The sequence below is a fragment of the Zootoca vivipara genome, chromosome 8 (genome assembly GCF_963506605.1).
Source record: "Zootoca vivipara chromosome 8, rZooViv1.1, whole genome shotgun sequence".
NCBI classification, from domain to species: Eukaryota; Metazoa; Chordata; class Lepidosauria; order Squamata; family Lacertidae; genus Zootoca; species Zootoca vivipara.
In genome coordinates, this window is record NC_083283.1 from 25,577,710 (window position 1) to 25,595,654 (window position 17,945).

General features: G+C 41.8%; 1 protein-coding gene across 6 annotated transcripts in view; it reads left to right on the forward strand.

Moving 5' to 3' along the window:
* RUNX1T1 (RUNX1 partner transcriptional co-repressor 1) overlaps positions 1 to 17,945 on the forward strand; it is a 157,375-nt gene that overhangs the window by 33,696 nt on the left and 105,734 nt on the right. The window contains exon 1 of one of the 6 annotated variants that reach the window (XM_035126464.2): positions 529 to 16,918. The exons of the other annotated variants lie outside the window; for them this stretch is intronic. Within the exon in view, the coding sequence (XP_034982355.2) occupies positions 16,912 to 16,918 (7 nt within the window). The 5' untranslated portion in view covers positions 529 to 16,911. Of the gene's footprint in view, positions 1 to 528; positions 16,919 to 17,945 lie in introns of those variants that run through there. 6 annotated transcript variants of the gene reach the window in all.

Sequence of the window (17,945 nt, forward strand, 5' to 3'; positions counted from 1 at the left end):
ATGCACTAGATTTCCATGGGAGAGATATATGGGTACAGAGGTGTTTGACTCCACACTGAAACCAGTGAGACTTAAAAGCACTTAACTTTGGCAACATGTTTATCTCTATTCAGTGTTACTCAGTTAATTCTTGGGTGTATGAATCTCCCTCACCTCTTTTCTTCCTCATGCCTTCCCTGATTCCCCTCGCCATATATTCAGACCATAGCTGCCAAGTACCCCGTTTTCCCCGGGAAACCCCCATTTTTACTTACCTTTTCCCGGTGGTCCCCCTGTATCACTTCGTCTCCTGTTTTTCGCCGTTATTTTCTCCTGCCGGCGGCCATTTTTTTCTTTCTGATTTGCCCTTCTATGGGCACCAAAAATGGCCGCCGCCGGCGTCAAAAGTCGCATCTACGCATGTCCGGAAGTGCATAGACGCGACTTCCAGTGTCGGCCATTTTGGGTGCGCATAGATGGGCGGAGCGACACCGGAAGTTGCGTCGACGCACTTCCTGACATGCGTAGAAGCGACTTTCGACGCCGGCGGCGGCCATTTTTAGTGCCCATAGAAGGGCAAAACGACACTGGAAGTTACGTTGACGCAACTTCCAGTGTCACACGGCTGCCGGTCCCGGATTCTGCAGTCCGGGACTTGGAAGGTAAGCTTCAGACTGAAGAAGAAGAAGGGGGAAAACCACTGCAAACCAGTCTGCACAGTTCAGCTGAAATGGTAGACAAGCTGCCTTCAGCCTAGTGCCATCCAGATGGTTTGGGCTCCATCTGTCTTCAGTCTGGCCCGTGGTCAGGGCTGATGGGAGTTGTAGCATATAAGGCTGGCAAATTCTGTGATAGGCTATACAGTAGATTAACAAGAACCACTAGTCCATGAAGGAACTGGAGTGTGCAGGGGGAGTAAGAAGAAGGGAGTTTATAAGCCCACGGCTTGTCCATGTAACAACAAACCATGGTTTAGTGTTACATCTGAATTGAATCGTATTGTGCATACTCCCTGTTGGTGTGCTCTTTGTTTATTTCAGGTACATCCCACTATTATTTTTGGAAGCTCCGAGTTTGGATAGCATTGTGTTGAAGTATTGAACAGTTTAACATCTAAAATATAAAAGCATTTTAGAGACATTTGTCTAATTAACAGCTACAGGAATGTATAGAAAATTAGACGTTCTGTGCAAAATTGATTTTTGGCTCACAAAGAACACATTTTGTCTGAGCAAGCCAGGTTGATTTGGAACAATTAAGAGAGGTGACCATTCTGTTCAGTTTCCTGTTTGAGCCTATAAGAAAATGCTGGGCAGGATTCCAGATTTAGAAAAACAACAAAATAGTATAAAGACTATGTAAAATGTAGGAGAAATTACAGAGGAAGAAAATAATTCCATTTGGAAAGCAAATACCTTGGAAAGGGCAAAGGTGAGTCAATAAAAAACGGGAAAAGTTTTCACTATCCCTTACTCTGTTATAACAAATATTGAATTTACTTTGACCTCTTAATTGCTTTAGAGTTTAAAGTAAGTTAAAAGAGTATCAGCAATCTCTTTAAACATATCTCCTTACAGGAATTAACTTGAGCCTCTTCCATGCACATGTCCAATGCATGGAGGGGACAGCTGGACTGGGAGGGAGTTGCAAAATCTTCTAACCACACCCTTGAATATTTATTTTATTTATTTTTATTAAATTTGTATACCACCCATCATCCTCACATCTCAGGGTGGTTCACAACATAAAAATACAATATAAAAGCAAAAAACCCACACAAAACCCACAAGCCATTATCCCCCTCCCCACACCCTCCCACGAACACATTTTAAGGGTGTTGTTGTTGTTGTTTAGTCGTTTAGTTGTGTCCGACTCTTCGTGACCCCATGGACCAGAGCACGCCAGGCACTCCTGTCTTCCACTGCCTCCCACAGTTTGGTCAAACTCATGTTCATAGCTTCAAGAACACTGTCCAACCATCTCGCCCTCTGTCGTCCCCTTCTCCTTGTGCCCTCCCATCTTTCCCAACATCAGGGTCTTTTCCAGGGAGTCTTCTCTTCTCATGGGGTGGCCAAAGTATTGGAGCCTCAGCTTCAGGATCTGTCCTTCCAGTGAGCACTCAGGGCTGATTTCCTTAAGAATGGATAGGTTTGATCTTCTTGCAGTTCATGGGACTCTCAAGAGTCTCCTCCAGCACCATAATTCAAAAGCATCAATTATTCGGCGATCAGCCTTCTTTATGGTCCAGCTCTCACTTCCATACATCACTACAGGGAAAACCATAGCTTTAACTATACGGACCTTTGTAGGCAAGGTGATGTCTCTGCTTTTTAAGATGTTGTCTAGGTTTGTCATTGCTTTTCTCCCAAGAAGGGGATATAAGAAGGGGGTATAAGATGTTAATTAGCCAAAGGCCTGGTTCTACAAATTCTACAAATGCTGATGCCCCTGCTGACTACCCCCTGGTGGCCCTGTGGTTTGCCATCATTCTTGGAGTGTCTCCACACAGATGGAATCCACATGGCTGGTGGGTGTGATCCTAAAAATAAGAACACAAAGCCAATGGCCTATCTACTCCACATCACAATGGCCAAAAATATGCCTATGGGAAGCCCACAAGTGGAGCCTTAATGTGATAGTACTCTTCCCACTTGTGGTTTCCAGCCAGTGGTATTCAAAGGCATTCTGCTTCCCACAGTGGAGGTCAAATACAGCCCTTGTAGCTAGCAGCCAGTGATAGCCTTAACGTCCATGCATTTCTCTAATCTTCTTTGAAAGTCATCCAAGCTGGTGGCTATCACTACTTCTTGTGGCAGCTGATGTGGCACAAGCAGATGCTTCTGAATAGCAAACGACAACGTACATTAATTGCATTGTTGCAATTAAAAAGCAGTAGCTGTGGGGGAGATCAGGATTGGGACCATGAGGAGTGGGGCCTTAACCTTCCTTCCCAACAAAAATAGCCTCCGTTAAACTATTTGTCCCAGGAAGAAAACTGCTAGTTGTTGTTGTTGGTGGGTTTTTGTTGTTGGGACAATGATGAAACGATGGAAGGAGAGCTTAAATACAGCTCACTGCAACCCCAATCAGTTGCTTCAATCATGCATTTAACGTGGCTCTTGGTTTCCACTCTTTGAGGCTGTGAATTTGTTCCTTCTGTTATCAACATTGTTGTGGGCAATGAAGCTCAGACATTGTTAGCAACAGTTGCTTATTATTATGTACAATCTCTCCCGGGATGTTGTGTGACTGACTGCAGTGGTCTGTCCAAATAAAAAAATAAAAATAAAAATAAAAGGAAGCATGACTCCCTTTGGTACATAAGAGACAACTGGCTTTAGAGGTTATTGATTAAAGCCAGGTAGGGAATTCCCTTGCCTTCTCTCCTTGCATTTGCTCACAGATAACTGTGCTTATTGTATGATTTTGAACATCCAACTTGATGAGAAGCCCTTTTATTGTTGAAGATGCTGTGCTGTAATGGAAATCCCAGTGTTGACACAGTTACTTGTCCTGTGAATAAATGGAGGAAAGGTGAAAAGAAAGCTCCTAATTACCCTAGTGCTCTTTTTCAACTTTTTACCTAGCTGGCTGATCTTTTTGAGTTTTGAATGAGCAGGTACATACCCTCCCCCGCGACAATGCACCACATGAAGGCCATAATAATCCAGGCTTGATCCATACAATTCTTCCCCCTGCACATGCAGGCTACAAGCATCAGGATCTGACCTGATTAATGCAGTTGTTCCCCTTCTGTAAAAGGAAGGGAAGGTGGCATGCATTGGGACCTCACAGGCATTTAATTATTATTATTATTATTATTATTATTATTATTATTATTATTTATACCCCGCCCTCCCCGGCCGAGACCGGGCTCAGGGCGGCTAACACCAAGCATATAACACATTAAAAACACAAAATCAAATGATTAGCTTAAAATACCATCCAAATCACATTTAAAATCAAAATAAAATTAAGTGGGAACCCATGAATCATAAGCCTAGGGGTAAGGAATTAAAAGAATTTGCATAGAAAAACTGTGACTCATGCCACATAAGGTTCTCAGTTGTTATCTGCACTGCCAGCACAATAGAATCAAGGCAAGTTGGGTCTCAACTGGCTTATGAGGTTGTTACAGTACCAGTGGGTAAGAATGGCTGTCTCAACCATTCCTTTGTTAGGCAGATTTGATAGTTGTTGCTATTTCATCTGTGGGGCTAACAGGAAATGGCATCCTCATAGATGGAATCTCTTTACATAGTCTCCATCATTTCTCTGATTAAAAATAGGGACATCCAGTGCTGTTTTTCTAGAAAAATAAGTGCTAGAACTCACTATGAACGGCTCCTGTGTTCCCTTATAATGGCAATGGTGCGTACCTGAGAGGTGCCGGAACAGAGTTCCGGTGAGTTCCAGCTGAAAAAAAGCCCTGGAGACATCATATTCCATACCCTCCAACATTTATCTGATGAAAATCAGGACACTTGGAGGGTTTGTCTTTGTATCTTAGAAGTAGACAGCCATCCAAACTCGGAGAAGATCCCTTCTAGATGAGGAAAAGGAGAGAAGGGGTAGAGGGACATTAGGAGGGTTATAAGCAGAAAGAATGGGTTTCTAGGTGAAACAAGTGTGCTAACTGAAGAGGCAGCTGCCTTGAAGAAGCACTTGTTTGCCTCTCCTCATGTTCTGCTTGTATATTTGTAAATAAAGCAAATATGACAAAGTCTCCGTAACTCTCCAGTGCTCTCCTATCCGCAGGAAACTAAACCCGGCAACACCGTCTCTGCAACATCACACCTCTTGGGGAAGTGGGGTGCATTTAACAATAGATATTGAATACAATAGGGACGCGGGTGGCGCTGTGGTCTAAACCACAGAGCCTAGGGCTTATTGATTGGAAGGTCGGCAGTTCGAATCCCCACGACGGTGTGAGCTCCCATTGTTCAGTCCCAGCTCCTGCCCACCTAGCAGCTCAAAAGCACATCAAGCGCAAGTAGATAAATAGGTACCGCTCCGGCGGGAAGGTAAACGGTGTTTCCGTGCGCTGCTCTGGTTCACCAGAAGCAGCTTAGTCATGCTGGCCACATGACCTCGGCCTATAGAGCGAGATGAGCACCACAATCCCAGAGTCGTCTGTGACTACCGGGTAGATCTAATGGTCAGGGGTACCTTTACCTTTATTGAATACAATAAAACCTGTTTTTAGAACATTTGCAGCTATCATTACCAATAAATGAGATATGTGGTGGGTGAGCGTTGTAACTTTTAAAACAAAATATATTTTAATTCATCCTAAAATCTATCTTTTTAGAGGGATTCTTGTGTGTGTGTGAAAGAGAGAAAGAGCACTTTCTGTTTGGTAATCTACTAAGGGTCTGATAACATTAATGGGCTTTGCCTCACACAGAGTTCTGAGTATATTGTACCACTGCTCGCTGATCCCAGGTCAGTGTGATGCGTGAAATCAATTTATTTGAATCTCTTTGCCTCTATAGGAATTTGGCAGCATGCCAGTTGTTTTCATTTAATGTTCTTTGTGTTGAACACAAGACAAGCAAGCTTGCTTTTGTACTCTTCCTTCTCTCTCGTCTTTCAGCCCATGTTCCCTTCTGCAGATTCTTGAGACAAAGGAGAACACGTTGCTTAGCTTATTTTTATTTTTATTTTTTATTTAAAAAGCACCCTATTTTGTTTCAGATGGCATCTTAAAACAGGAAATTAGGTCAGTTGCAAAGCTGTCCCTGTGTTTGCTTTGACATTGCTTTGCAAGTCATATGTTGCGTTTCAAAGCATTCAGAAGTTGTTAGTGTTGTGGGTGAGGGTGAAGCTGATTTTTTTAATAAAAAAAAATCTTGAGCGGCAGACAGAAATTGAACAAAGGGAGAGAAAACTCTGCAATAGCTGATTTCCTATTGTTTCTCTAGTAACAAGAAGGCTTGCAATACAGTATCAGAATGTTAGCGATACTTCTTACAGGGGCAGGTGTTTTGCAAAAAGCCATCATGACATCCATTGATGTTAATTCATTGTTTCCTCATTAGATACATAATATATAACCTACCCCAAGTTGCTTCAATAGCTGGCAACATTTTGCAGAATGTCTACCAAACAACACAATCTTCCTTGCTTCTCTACCCCCACCCCAATTTCTTTTTTAAACAAATGATCGTAAGGCTGCTTACACAGTCCAAGCAATTGTACTTAAATATGAGAAAACATACTGCTTGAAAAATTGGCTATTACTTTAAGAGACTTGTTTCAAAGAGGATGGAAGGGGCGGGGAGGAAGGAGCACATAGAAGATTCTGTTGATGCTCCAGGCAGTTTGTGCGGAAGTTGATATGCAGAACTATGGAGCCACGCCACCGGGGTCAGGCTCGTACCGTCAGACCCTGCTTCCTTGTTTAATTACCTGAAGAGCAAAACATCCAATCTGAAAGTGTGTGAAAGTCCAGTATCTCTAGCTGCAGTTTGCTGCTCTGACATCCTGCAAAGCCAACCCTGTCTGTCCACAAACGTCAGGGCCGGTTCCTGACAGTCGCCTATCTCTGCCCAGCCTGGGTTCCTTTCATTCAGGAGGTATTGTGTACAAGAGGGTTTGGTCAGGAATGTGAGGTTCCTGCCGGTGCTGTTCTCCCAGTCCTGACAACGCTGGCATAAAGGCTGGGGGACTTTTTTCCCCCTTTCAAAAAAAAAAAGTGGCTAGTTTTTATTTCCCTTTATAAATCTGGCATTGATGTATTGTTCACTTACATGTTAACTGGCTTGCTTCTGGGACTGAAGTGTTCCATTTTGGTTTAGATAATCTTCTGTTGATCTTTCTGTGAACTTTCTACAGGAAATAATTTGATGGTGGTGGGTAAAATAAAAGTTAAACTGACTAGTTTGCACTGAATTACATGGTTCAGGGTGTGAGAGCAGGTTTTCTCTTGAAAGAGAAGGCTGGGAAATCTTCTCAATAACTTACCAACAAAATACAAATAAGCTTACATAAGGGGAAGCTCAGTGGTATATCACCTGCTTTGCATGAAGACAATCCCAGGCTAAATCTTTGGCATCGCCAGGTACAGCTGGAAGAATCATAGAATTATATCGTTGGAATGGACCACGTATGTTGTTGTTGTTGTTGTTGCTGCTGCGCTGTGGGTTAAACCACAGAGCCTAGAGCTTGCCGATCAGAAGGTCGGCGGTTCGAATCCCTGCGATGGGGTGAGCTCCCGTTGCTCGGTCCCAGCTCCTGCTAACCTGGCAGTTTGAAAGCACCTCAAAGTGCAAGTAGATAAATAGGTACCGCTACAGCGGGAAGGTAAACGGCGTTTCCGTGTGCTGCTCTGGTTCGCCAGAAGCGGCTTTGTCATGCTGTCCACATGACCTGGAAGCTGTACGCCGGCTCCCTTGGCCAATAATGCGAGATGAGCACCGCAATCCCAGAGTCGGTCACGACTGGACCTAATGGTCAGGGGTCCCTTTACCTTTACCTATACCTGTAGGTCTCAGGGTGGTTCACAGGATAAAATCAGAATATAAAACAACAAAATACGTATTAAAAATAAAAACCGCAACAACCCAATAAAACACACACACACACACACACATTTTAAAAGGGCATAGGATGTCAATCCAATCAACCATAGGCCTGGTTAAAAAGGAACATTTTTGCTTGGTGCCTAAAGGTGTATAATGAAGGCCCTAGGCGAACTTCTCTTGGGAGAACATTCTACAGACAGGGAGCCACTCCAGAAAAAGGCCCAACCCACTGCAATGCAGGAATCTTTTTGCCCAATGTGGGGCTTGAACCTACAACCCTGAGATTAAGAGTCTCATGCTCTACCTACTGAGCTATGCCTGAAACCTTGGAGAGCCACTGCCACCCTGTGTAGACCATACTGAGCTAGATGGATTAATGGCCTAATTCAGTTTAAGGCTGCATCTTATGTTTCTATGTATAGCAAGTAGTGTATTAGATCAGCATGAAAAAACGATGTGTGCATGAAAACGACTGTAAACATCTGTTCAACATTTAAATAAGTATGGTACATATATGAGCTATATTAAGGATACTTCCACACTAGTGCTTATGGTGGGGTAGGCCATCCACATACATGCAAGTCTTTTGCAATGTTCACAGGGCATCACTGCCCCCAAAATTACAGCATATATATCCCTCCCTACATTTGATCCAGATTTACCAGGTTCAGATTTCTGCGGAAATCCAGCAAGTTTTTTTTGTTAAAAAACATCCTGTTCCAATGCCCCATTTGCAACATCTCAGTGACCCGTTTCCAGTATTAAGCACCCACCTGGAGGCACCTGAACATAGCTGTCCAATTCTTGGGGCCAGGTTCAAGAAACTTTTAAAGAGTTCTTAGTAGAAAGAGGGGGGGGGGCAGATACAGGGGAATGCTTTAGGGCTTTTTATCAGAGATGCAAAAAGTGATGGGAACTAGGATGAAAGATAAGGAGGGGGAGGTTGGTAGAAATTAGTCTGGAAAAAGTTTTGGGTCTACCAGGAGCTGAGGAAGGGGACTGGAGAAAGTTGCTTTTGGTGGCAAGGTGGTAGTCAAGGAAAGAAGCAAAAATACAGGGGGATGGTGGAATTTTCAGACTATTTGCAAGAGAGGAATTGAAAGAAGGTGCCATGAGACAGACTCCCACAGCATCAGTAGAAATAAGAGGTTTGAGACAGAGTGCCCTCAGCTAGGGAATTGGTCCTATTACCAGAATCATACAGATGTTTGTGAACTATTCTTTGCCAAGACTGGACTTTTTTTTAAAAAAAAATGAAAGCTGGAATTTAGAATTGTGCTAGATCCATGTTTCTTAATTATGGGCCGCACAATACTTGACCAACTTCTTTATCTATAGTGTCTTAAAGCATAAGTGTACTTCCCAATTGCTATTGATTTCTTTCAGGCAGTCCCCAGCCAAAATGTGTCCCCGGGACCACCTTAACATCTTCAACCCTTGCTCTTTACCAGTGCTGGTGGTTCTTAGCACCACACACTGTTGTGCTGCTTCTAAACTAGGCTTCCAAAGTGCTTTACTTTGCCCTTGCAGCATCATTGGGGTAATAGGAGAAGTCCAGGACCACACAGGAGAAATTCACACTAAGAGGAGTAAAAGCATGCCAGCATCAGTCCTTAAGAAGCTGGTTTAGCACTGGACTCACTTAGAATCATAGAATTGTAGAGTTGGGAGGAACCACGAGAGCCATCAAGTCAAACCTCCTGCAATGCAGGAATCTTTTGTCCAATATGGGGCTTGAACCCACAACCCTAAGGTTAGGAGTCTTATGTTCTACCGACTGAGCTATGCCAGCATATGAGGAAGATCTGCAGTAGGGGCTCCATCCATGTGGTTCTGGGTTTATCGCATTACCTGAAAGTGTGGGAAGGATTAGCGCTGCAGCAACAACTGGAGTGCCAAGGTGATGCAGAAACCTAGGCTAAATGGGCATCACACATTCATAGCCAAGCTGCAAAACTGCTCTTTCATCCCTGAAATTGATCATTGTGAGTTCTGTGGAGAGAAGGAGCCAGTTGTTTTTGCAATGTGAGCAGGTAATTAAAAAGTGTATCCCTTGCGTAAGACCTGGGAGTTTGGCCGTTATAGCTGAAGGACTTGAGTCAAAAAATATCACACCAAATATGGGGGGGGGGCATTGCAAACTCAGATAGTTAAGGTATTTGGGTAATGTTGAGGTAGATTACGAGGGTTCTGCTGTATGGCAAATAAGTCAATTACACGTTTACAAAGAAAAGGAGGAAGAAACTGCAGGGAAGGGGGAGAGCTTCTCAGCCCCACCCCCACCCCCACTCTGGTGATCTGAATATACATTGAGAATTCTGTAGTGTTGCATATTTGCTCCACCTGGTGGATCTTGCGAAAAGTATCTTAATCCCTGTTAATGATAAGTGATCACATTTGAAGCTCAAGCATATTAGCCATTTGTATTAATAAGGGCACTGTAAAATGCATTTTTTTTGTTTTCAGAAAAAGAGAAAACATTAGATAGTTTTGCTTGCCCACACTCGGTCATTGCATTAATCTTTATGAAAGCGTAGCATTTCCAACCAATTAATGATAACAGTTTACCCCCAGTCTCATCTAAAGATTAGCAATTAAATTGTCGGAATATATGGCTTTTTGAGGTTATGCGTGATCATTTAAGGTTGCCTTCCCCGCTCCCTTGCAAGCAGGCAATAATTAATGAGCTCTCCTGATAAGAAACAGCAATGCGGTCAAAAGGATTGGTTGGTAGTACAGAGGTGGTCTGAAAATCTGTGTCATTAGCCTACCTTGCAAACATTGTTTTACTCGCAATTCTGCAGGACCTGGTTATCCTTCAATCTCCCTATTTTTTCTCCTACAGTTATTTCCCTGCTCCCCCTCCTAAATTATACATTGTTCCCCAACAGAAGGTGAAGTTTAGAAAACAGTATCTCCATATGCGAGGGATTTTGAGACCTTTTTTTATTGTCTTTAAAAATGTCATTCACAGTCCTCATTAGCATTTATTGTTGCAAGTGTAGAAGCAGAAAATGTGAAATTGGTATGTCATGAATAGCTGCACAGAGCTCTGGAGCCCTGAAATGTTGCCTGCAATGTGGTGTGGGGAAGGCATTGAGAGCAAGCTGTCCAGATGGCTGCCAGCGCCAAGCAAAGCTGCAGGTTTTTGTCTCTGGTGCCGAGAGGAGGGAAAGTTCACTGGAGCATACGCTATCACCCCTTGCATTTTAACAAAACTAACTCGCTATCTGTCAAAACGGGGAGGTGGTGACACTGGAACAAAACAAAACAAAAGTTCTCAGTGGTAATGTTGCAATCTCCCATTAAAGGCTGAAAGAATGTCACAGATATCAAAATGTTTCTAAGAGAAAAAGGGAATGTGTAATATTTATATAAAGGCAGAATTTCCTAATTAGACCTGATGATGCATATTTCCGTTGGTAGGTTTTCCCTGAAATGAGTATTCTGCATGCTGGGAGGAAATGGATGAGGAAGCTTAGTTTTAATAGCACTTTAAGTCAAAATATAGGAGATCAAAGTCACTTGGGGGCTCTGTTAGTATCCCAAACTTTTTGATCTAGTTTTGAAGCAATGGATATTTGAATTCGCTGGTTATTGGAATGTATATTTTGTCAGACTTTACAATATTGCATACAATATTCTGTATAGTGGGAAGTAAAATTTGTGACCCATGGCCAACTCTTTAGCAGTAGTTCTTGCTGCTGTTAAGAGGCACAAGTTCCTTGGTATGCTTGATCGCTTTTAATTTTCTGACTGGAGTACAAACTTTATTGCATATCCTCTTTCAAAACTCAGCCCATTGTTGTTCTCATTTTACAGGTGGGAAACTGAGATGCCACCGAATGCTTAAAAATAGGCTTCCCAGATAGTATAACTTTGGCCCGCAGTGTATGAATAGGGATGGTATTATTATTGCTCTTTTTTCAGTAATTCCTGATCCACAGGAAATGTTATGAGCACCTATGATGTGAGGCCCAACTGAATTTGTACGAATGCACAGTATTTTTGCATTTGGCTCATATTCCTGTTACCACTTGGTGGACCAGACTAACCTGCCAGGACAGATTCTCTCCTGATCTGATAGCTCAAATGATGGCCTGCCTAGTTGATTCTTTTATTAAACATGTGCGTTGATTTTAACTTAATCTCAGTTCTATAGTTTTAGAACTGTTTCTCGCACATTACATTCAGCCAACCCACCCAGGATTGCCATCATGTCTACACTTGACAGAGCCAAATCCAGTTCTATCTTCATCTCTTGTGTTACGACATTTTGCTGACTAAGACGCAGCAGTGAGTACTACCCCCACCCTGGTTGAAGTGCATAGTCTTAGCAACTTATTTGGGCACCTGAGGATGAAAATCCCACAGGTGCTTCTCTTCCTTGACAGGAAAATACAACAACAATAAATTAAATAGTTTACAATGGGGTGACTTTAAAAAATATATATCCCAAATCAGCTGCTTGGGGTTACTGTCTCATTTTACTTAATGACTATCAATGCCAGCCATGGTATCTGTTCATATGTTTGCACACAAGTGTTTGTTGTATTCATATTTTACCTTTTTTCAGACTGTTCATAGGCACACATCTAGAAATAAGGTTTTGTGGGTGCACCCTGGATCTTATCCCAAGATGCACTCATTAGTTGACAAACTAAATGCAACTTCTCTTTCACACAAACACAAACACAATTTTCTAAAGTAAATGTGCAAACAGTTTCCCTATCTTCATTCCACTCAGCTATATGATCTAAAATCCCATTGTAGCTATTTTAAGAAGCAGAGTAAGCCTTGCCAATAAGGAAGTGTGTAGGGAAAACTCTTGGCATTATCTGGTGAGTATTTCTTTTTAAAATGTGCACATTCAAAGCTGAAATCATGTGCCACATTGAAGTATTCTAGCAATGTTTCTGAGGAAAGATAGGGTTGTTGTTGCTGTTGTTGTTGTTTTAAAAAAGGTTTAGTGTGGTTATTGTGTCATGGCAGTGCTAAAAAGAAAAAATCAGTTATTTGTGTGGCTGATCTCTGTTGGAACATTGCTGTATTACCTTAATCCAGATGCAGTATTTTAATACAGGTCCTTGCAGTAAGAAACCACAGATTTCTCTTTTGTAGAAAAAAGAAAGAAAGAGAAACCAAAAAACTGTGACATGTAAATTTGATTCTCATCTTACTGTTTCGGATTATTATTATTTTAAGCCCAAGGAAAGTGACATAAATGTATTAGAGAAATACTGTAGGGCAGCACAACCGCCAGCTGCAGGAAATTAATACATGTATTCATGTGGTAGTGTGTTTACTGCACATCACGTTGACAGTCTATTGAATAAAGTTAGGAAGGCATCCAAATAGAATCTCCCCACAAAAAACTCAACAGCTCATGTATTAGGTGGGTTTGCCTTGTCAGTAAGATTCCTTGTGAAAACACTAACGGCTTCCAGCTGGGTGGAAAATCAAATCTTTGGGGTCTGACAAACTTAGCAGATCAGAATTTGAAAGCCCGGCTAATGCTCTATTTTTACTTGCCGCTCACCCATAAAAGATTATTTTTCAATATGTCGGCCTCATTTGGTGGCCGGTGGCCTGAGATTGAAAGTGGAAAGGCAAGTGAGGAAATCTGGACATTATCGAGTCTGCCCTTTCCAACTGGTATTCCACTTTGTGGAATAGCCTTGCCTGGAGATGAGGGGGTGTCCGAATGACCATTCATCAATGCTCGTTGCCTGATCATTGAGTGCCTTCTCATTCAGTTTATCAAGCCTTGCACATAAAAAGTCAGAATAAGCATTATTCAGCTTTGTTAACGCCAAGTAGGAGTAAAATGCTCCATTTGAACCCATTTTGCCCTTGGTTTTTCACTTTGTTAATGCAGTCCTGCTTAAATGAGTGCCTTTATTGGGTCAGTTAGAATATCTGAAACTATTAATTGTCCTGAACTGAATAGCTGGTGGCAGGCCAGAACAGATGGGGTAGAAAACTATTTGGTTGGGTGTATTGCTTTCAATTAGGATCAATGAGGTTTCAATGCCTTTGAATTAACTCACTTAATACCGACTGTGTGAAGTCACAGTGTATCACAACAGTCTGCTAGGAGGGGAGAGGGGAAGTTGCAGAGGCCTGCAGAAAAGCTTTGAGTCAATTTCTTCCTTCGCTGCTAACAAAGAGCTTTCATTAGCTACATAGGCAGTTGAGAGGACTTTAGTCCCTGTTGGTAAGTCAGGTGTAAGCAAGAGAAAAATGCCTGCTTCGGGGCTGGAGACTGCTATCCTGGACCTGCACACTGTTTATTATGCTTGCATGTCCCATTAATTTCACTGCACATGATTGCGCATAGGGTTACAGGCCTAACGCTCTGGCGTATGAGAACATTTCCCCCCTATGGGTAATGTGATGGAATAACAACTATCTAAAGTCCAAAAGAAATCTAATTTTGCAAATGGATATTTTTTGGGGGGAGGGGTTGGGGGGGAGGTCTGGCAACAGCCTTGGCTATGGGGAGTCAAATGGGATCATTTGACTTTATTTTGTAAGCAGTTTGACGATCTGCAGGATAATTCACTGGCTAAATATACACAAGATAATAACCTTTTATAAGATAACCTCAAGCCTGTTGTGTTGTCTCTGGCATATAATCCTTGTATGATGCAATGTTCTTTTGCATGTGAAAATACTCCTTTTGTGGCAGTCTTTTATTCTGATGTTTTTATCTGCTGTGTACAACCAATAGAGAATGGTAATGTTTTTGTTTTTTAAAAAACAACAACAACACAGAATTGTTGACATTGATTGTCCATCACTGTTACACATTTTGGCCTCACTTTATTTTATTTTTTAAAAAATAAAATAACTAAGTGGTACAAAAATTGTTACAGTAATCCTTAAGTGGCTGCATTAAAAAAAAATATCCAGTAATATTTATTTGAGGAGGACTGCCAAATGGGTTGCTGCTTGCCTCAGAGTATTAAATAATGAGAGGGGGGAAATGATTCCTGCAGCTGGCTGCTTGAGAAAATGCTGAAGTAGTCTCACATGCACTGGCATTCTGCTAGGGCCCCTTCCATAAGTAGTCTTCTAGGTGAGAATCTCCAGGGATACAGTTTTTGTTGACGTGGATCAATTTAAATGGCAATTACTGTAGTCAGATAACAGCTTAAAAAGCCCTTTTACACATAGAAAAGATGCATAATCAGATGGCATATGGTAGTGTTCAATTTTCTGAGCCATAGCTTGAGGATTTGCAATGTACTGATATTAAGACCCACTTTTAAAACTGAATATTGTACCATTTTATTGAGATATGTTGCTCTTTAGCTTTATTATCCCCCCCTCCATTTCTACAGCTGCTTCTACATTGATGAAAGGTTGCTTTTCCAACAGTGAAAATGCCCCCCTCCCTTTCGTGTGAAGTATAGCTGTGTGTGTGTGTGTTTTAAATAATAAATAACGAAGTCGTGGTCTCTCTTAAACAGTATATTGAATAAATATTTCCAAAATCTATTCTTTCCTTTTTGTCTTCTAAAGTTAGCTGCTGGCAATTGTAACACCTTCTGCTTTATAAGACTTGCTTTATCTCCTAGATTTCATCAACAATGTATTATATGAATCCTTGCTACGCTAGACATCTGACCAAGATGAGCACAGCGTTGCCCTCTAAATAGATGCCATTATGTTATTAGGGCTGGCACGAAGGAACCACTATGCGTTTTTCCTTCTCCTTTAAAAAAAAACAACCAACCTTAAAATGCAACAATAGTTGCATGACAATTTAGCTTGTGCTTTTATACACGGACACTGTAGTTGTTAGGTTGGCAGTTTATTCAACATAAACGGCTTTGCTTCTAAATGCAAATTGTGCCCTGAAAACAATTTTTTATTAGATGAGGACTGAACATTTTTATGATTTGAGTGCCCTGAAGAGGAGGAGAGAATGAACACAAAACATATAGAAGAGAAATAAAAGAAGGCAATAAGATCTAAAACAATTCCTCAAACGTAGAAGCATTTAAGAATTCTTCATCTCCTTCCCAGCCCCCAGTAGATAGATTTACAGTGCCATTGAACGTTTGAACAGAGAGGCTCAGAAAGAGAGGAAGAAAACTCTAATAAAGCTGTGAAAATGTTTGTCTCTTGTTTTGGATAAAAATATGTTTTTCTTGGGGGGGGGGCAGGCTTTAGAATACAGTTGCTTTTCCTGGAATTTTCTGTAAGCCTAAATGTGTTGCAGAAGGGATGTGACTCAGGCATATGTTCCTCCTATGAGGCAGGGGATGTTTTACAAAGGACTGAAGAGGGACTGCTGAGAGGAAAATAGCCAGCTTTAGATAAAGCACTGTAACAAAGACTTGTAGTTTTATGTATCATGGTGTCCATTAAAGCTTAATAGGGAAGAGTGCATTGAACCTAGCCAGGCATATGTTATTCATGTGAAGGATAAACATTTAAGGGGAGTGCAGAAACCTGGAGGACGTGATTGTTTAGCTTTTGAAAAAAGCTTTACAGGGAAGATTTTGTTTTCATCCCCCATGGATCTCCATGCAAGGTAAAGGAAGAGTAAGCGGCAAATGTTTGGAGAGTATCAATGCTGGAATCCCAGGGGGGTTAAAAGCATTGTAGTAAAATGAAAGTGGACTGCCTCTAAGTGTGTTCTATTTTATACATGCCACTGAGAAGCTGACAAAAGGAATGATTTTGATACTCTGTTCGCTGTGATAAAATGACACATTGATGGCGAGATTCTCCCCACCTCCCCACTTCTCCTTTAAAAACACACACACAAAACAAAACCCAAACTTCTGTGTTCACGCACATTGCGTACTTTAAACCGTAGAAGCAATCTCAACATTTTCCCCGCACCTCCAAAATCCACTGGAGCTGAAATTTATAGCTGTTAATTGGGGTTGGGGGGGAGGAGGAGGAGGAGGAAGCGCTGGTTTTAATAGACGCTTTCTGTGAGAGAAAGGGTTAACTTTTAAAAAGGGAGAAAATGAATAATTCAGTGTTCGGTGCTTTATCACTCTGCATTTTACTGTCTATTCTTTTGGTCCTCTGGAACTTGCTGTGAAAGGTACAGTAACGGGGAGTCAGCTGAGGGGGTTGCGATAATTTGCACACACATCGCTGTCATTGTTCTGCCTGAAGAGACGGAGCTGGGTTCAAGGCCACATGTGCTCCTGTCATCATTCACATTTCTGCTCCAAGTGCAACCCAGAGTGTCAGCTCTCCATCTGTCTTTGCCTGGCAAATGCAGGCGCCCAGCATCCTGCCTCCAGCTACACTGCCACAGCCAGTTAGGATGGCCCTCCTTGCGTCTCTCTGCTCATTCCAGAACAGGAGGCGCTGAGTCCCAAATAAGCCTGCTTTGGGGAGAGAGCCTTTTTGCAGTGGGTCTGTTTTATTCAAGATGCCTGGTGAGTGCTTCTCCCTCTCTCTCTCCTCCCTCTCTCCCTCTCGCTCTCTCTTTCTCCCCACACACCCCTTTCTCCTTGACGGAAATGAGAAAGCTCACAGTCATTTTATAGTTGGATTTTCTCTGATAGCAGGAAGAATGCATAAAGGCTGGCGTTTGGAAAGAGCGGTTGTAGAGGCTAATTGTAGCATGTGCGTGGAGAGAGCTGTGTATATATGTCTCTGTGTTTGTTTGTGTGTGTGTGTGTGTTAAACTACTCGGTGCATAATGCATTGCAATTCTGAATACTAAATAAAGAAGAGGCAGTAGCAAATCCGCCTGCCTGTGGGTGCGTGCTTCTCAGAGGGTATGGAGAGAAATATAGCTTCCATCTATCTCTTATGATTGAGCTGTACTCCTGTATCTGGAAACCTGAAGATTTATCGGGAGAGATGACTTGTGTGATCATGGGGAGAGCACTGAAAATGATCTCTTTGAAAAGCTGCTTATGCTAGAGGAATGAAGTGAAAGGGAATACAACAAATTATTTCAGACTTCGCACTTAAATCCGCAGCCTTTAACTGCCAGCAGCTGAATATCTGAACTGCGTTTCTCCTTAAATCTTACGTATTTCTGCTGAATGGGTGAAACTGTTGTGGGAGTGGAAATTTTTAGCATGTCAGTTTCCTCCTGAAAATATTATCCTTGGATCTTGACCTCTTGCTTAATTGATAAATGGCTCTGCCAGTGGAAATATTTCTTCTGTGTAGGGTAAATTATGTGAAGGGCTTTCTCGAGGGTGTTGGGGGGTGAAAGAATATGTGATTTGTGAGTGTGTGTATATATATGTATGTGTGTTTCAGAGAGAGGGGATCTTTTATACACTAAGAAAGAATGGATTATTTGGGTGGGAAGGTTTTTTGTTTTTTAGATTATAGGTATAGTTAAAGCAACCTAGGGGAATTAAATTAAATTATTATTTTTTATTTTTAAAAATAGCAAGCTTTGAGTGATCTGCAGTTCTTTTGGGTAGGAAAAAGAAAAAGGGA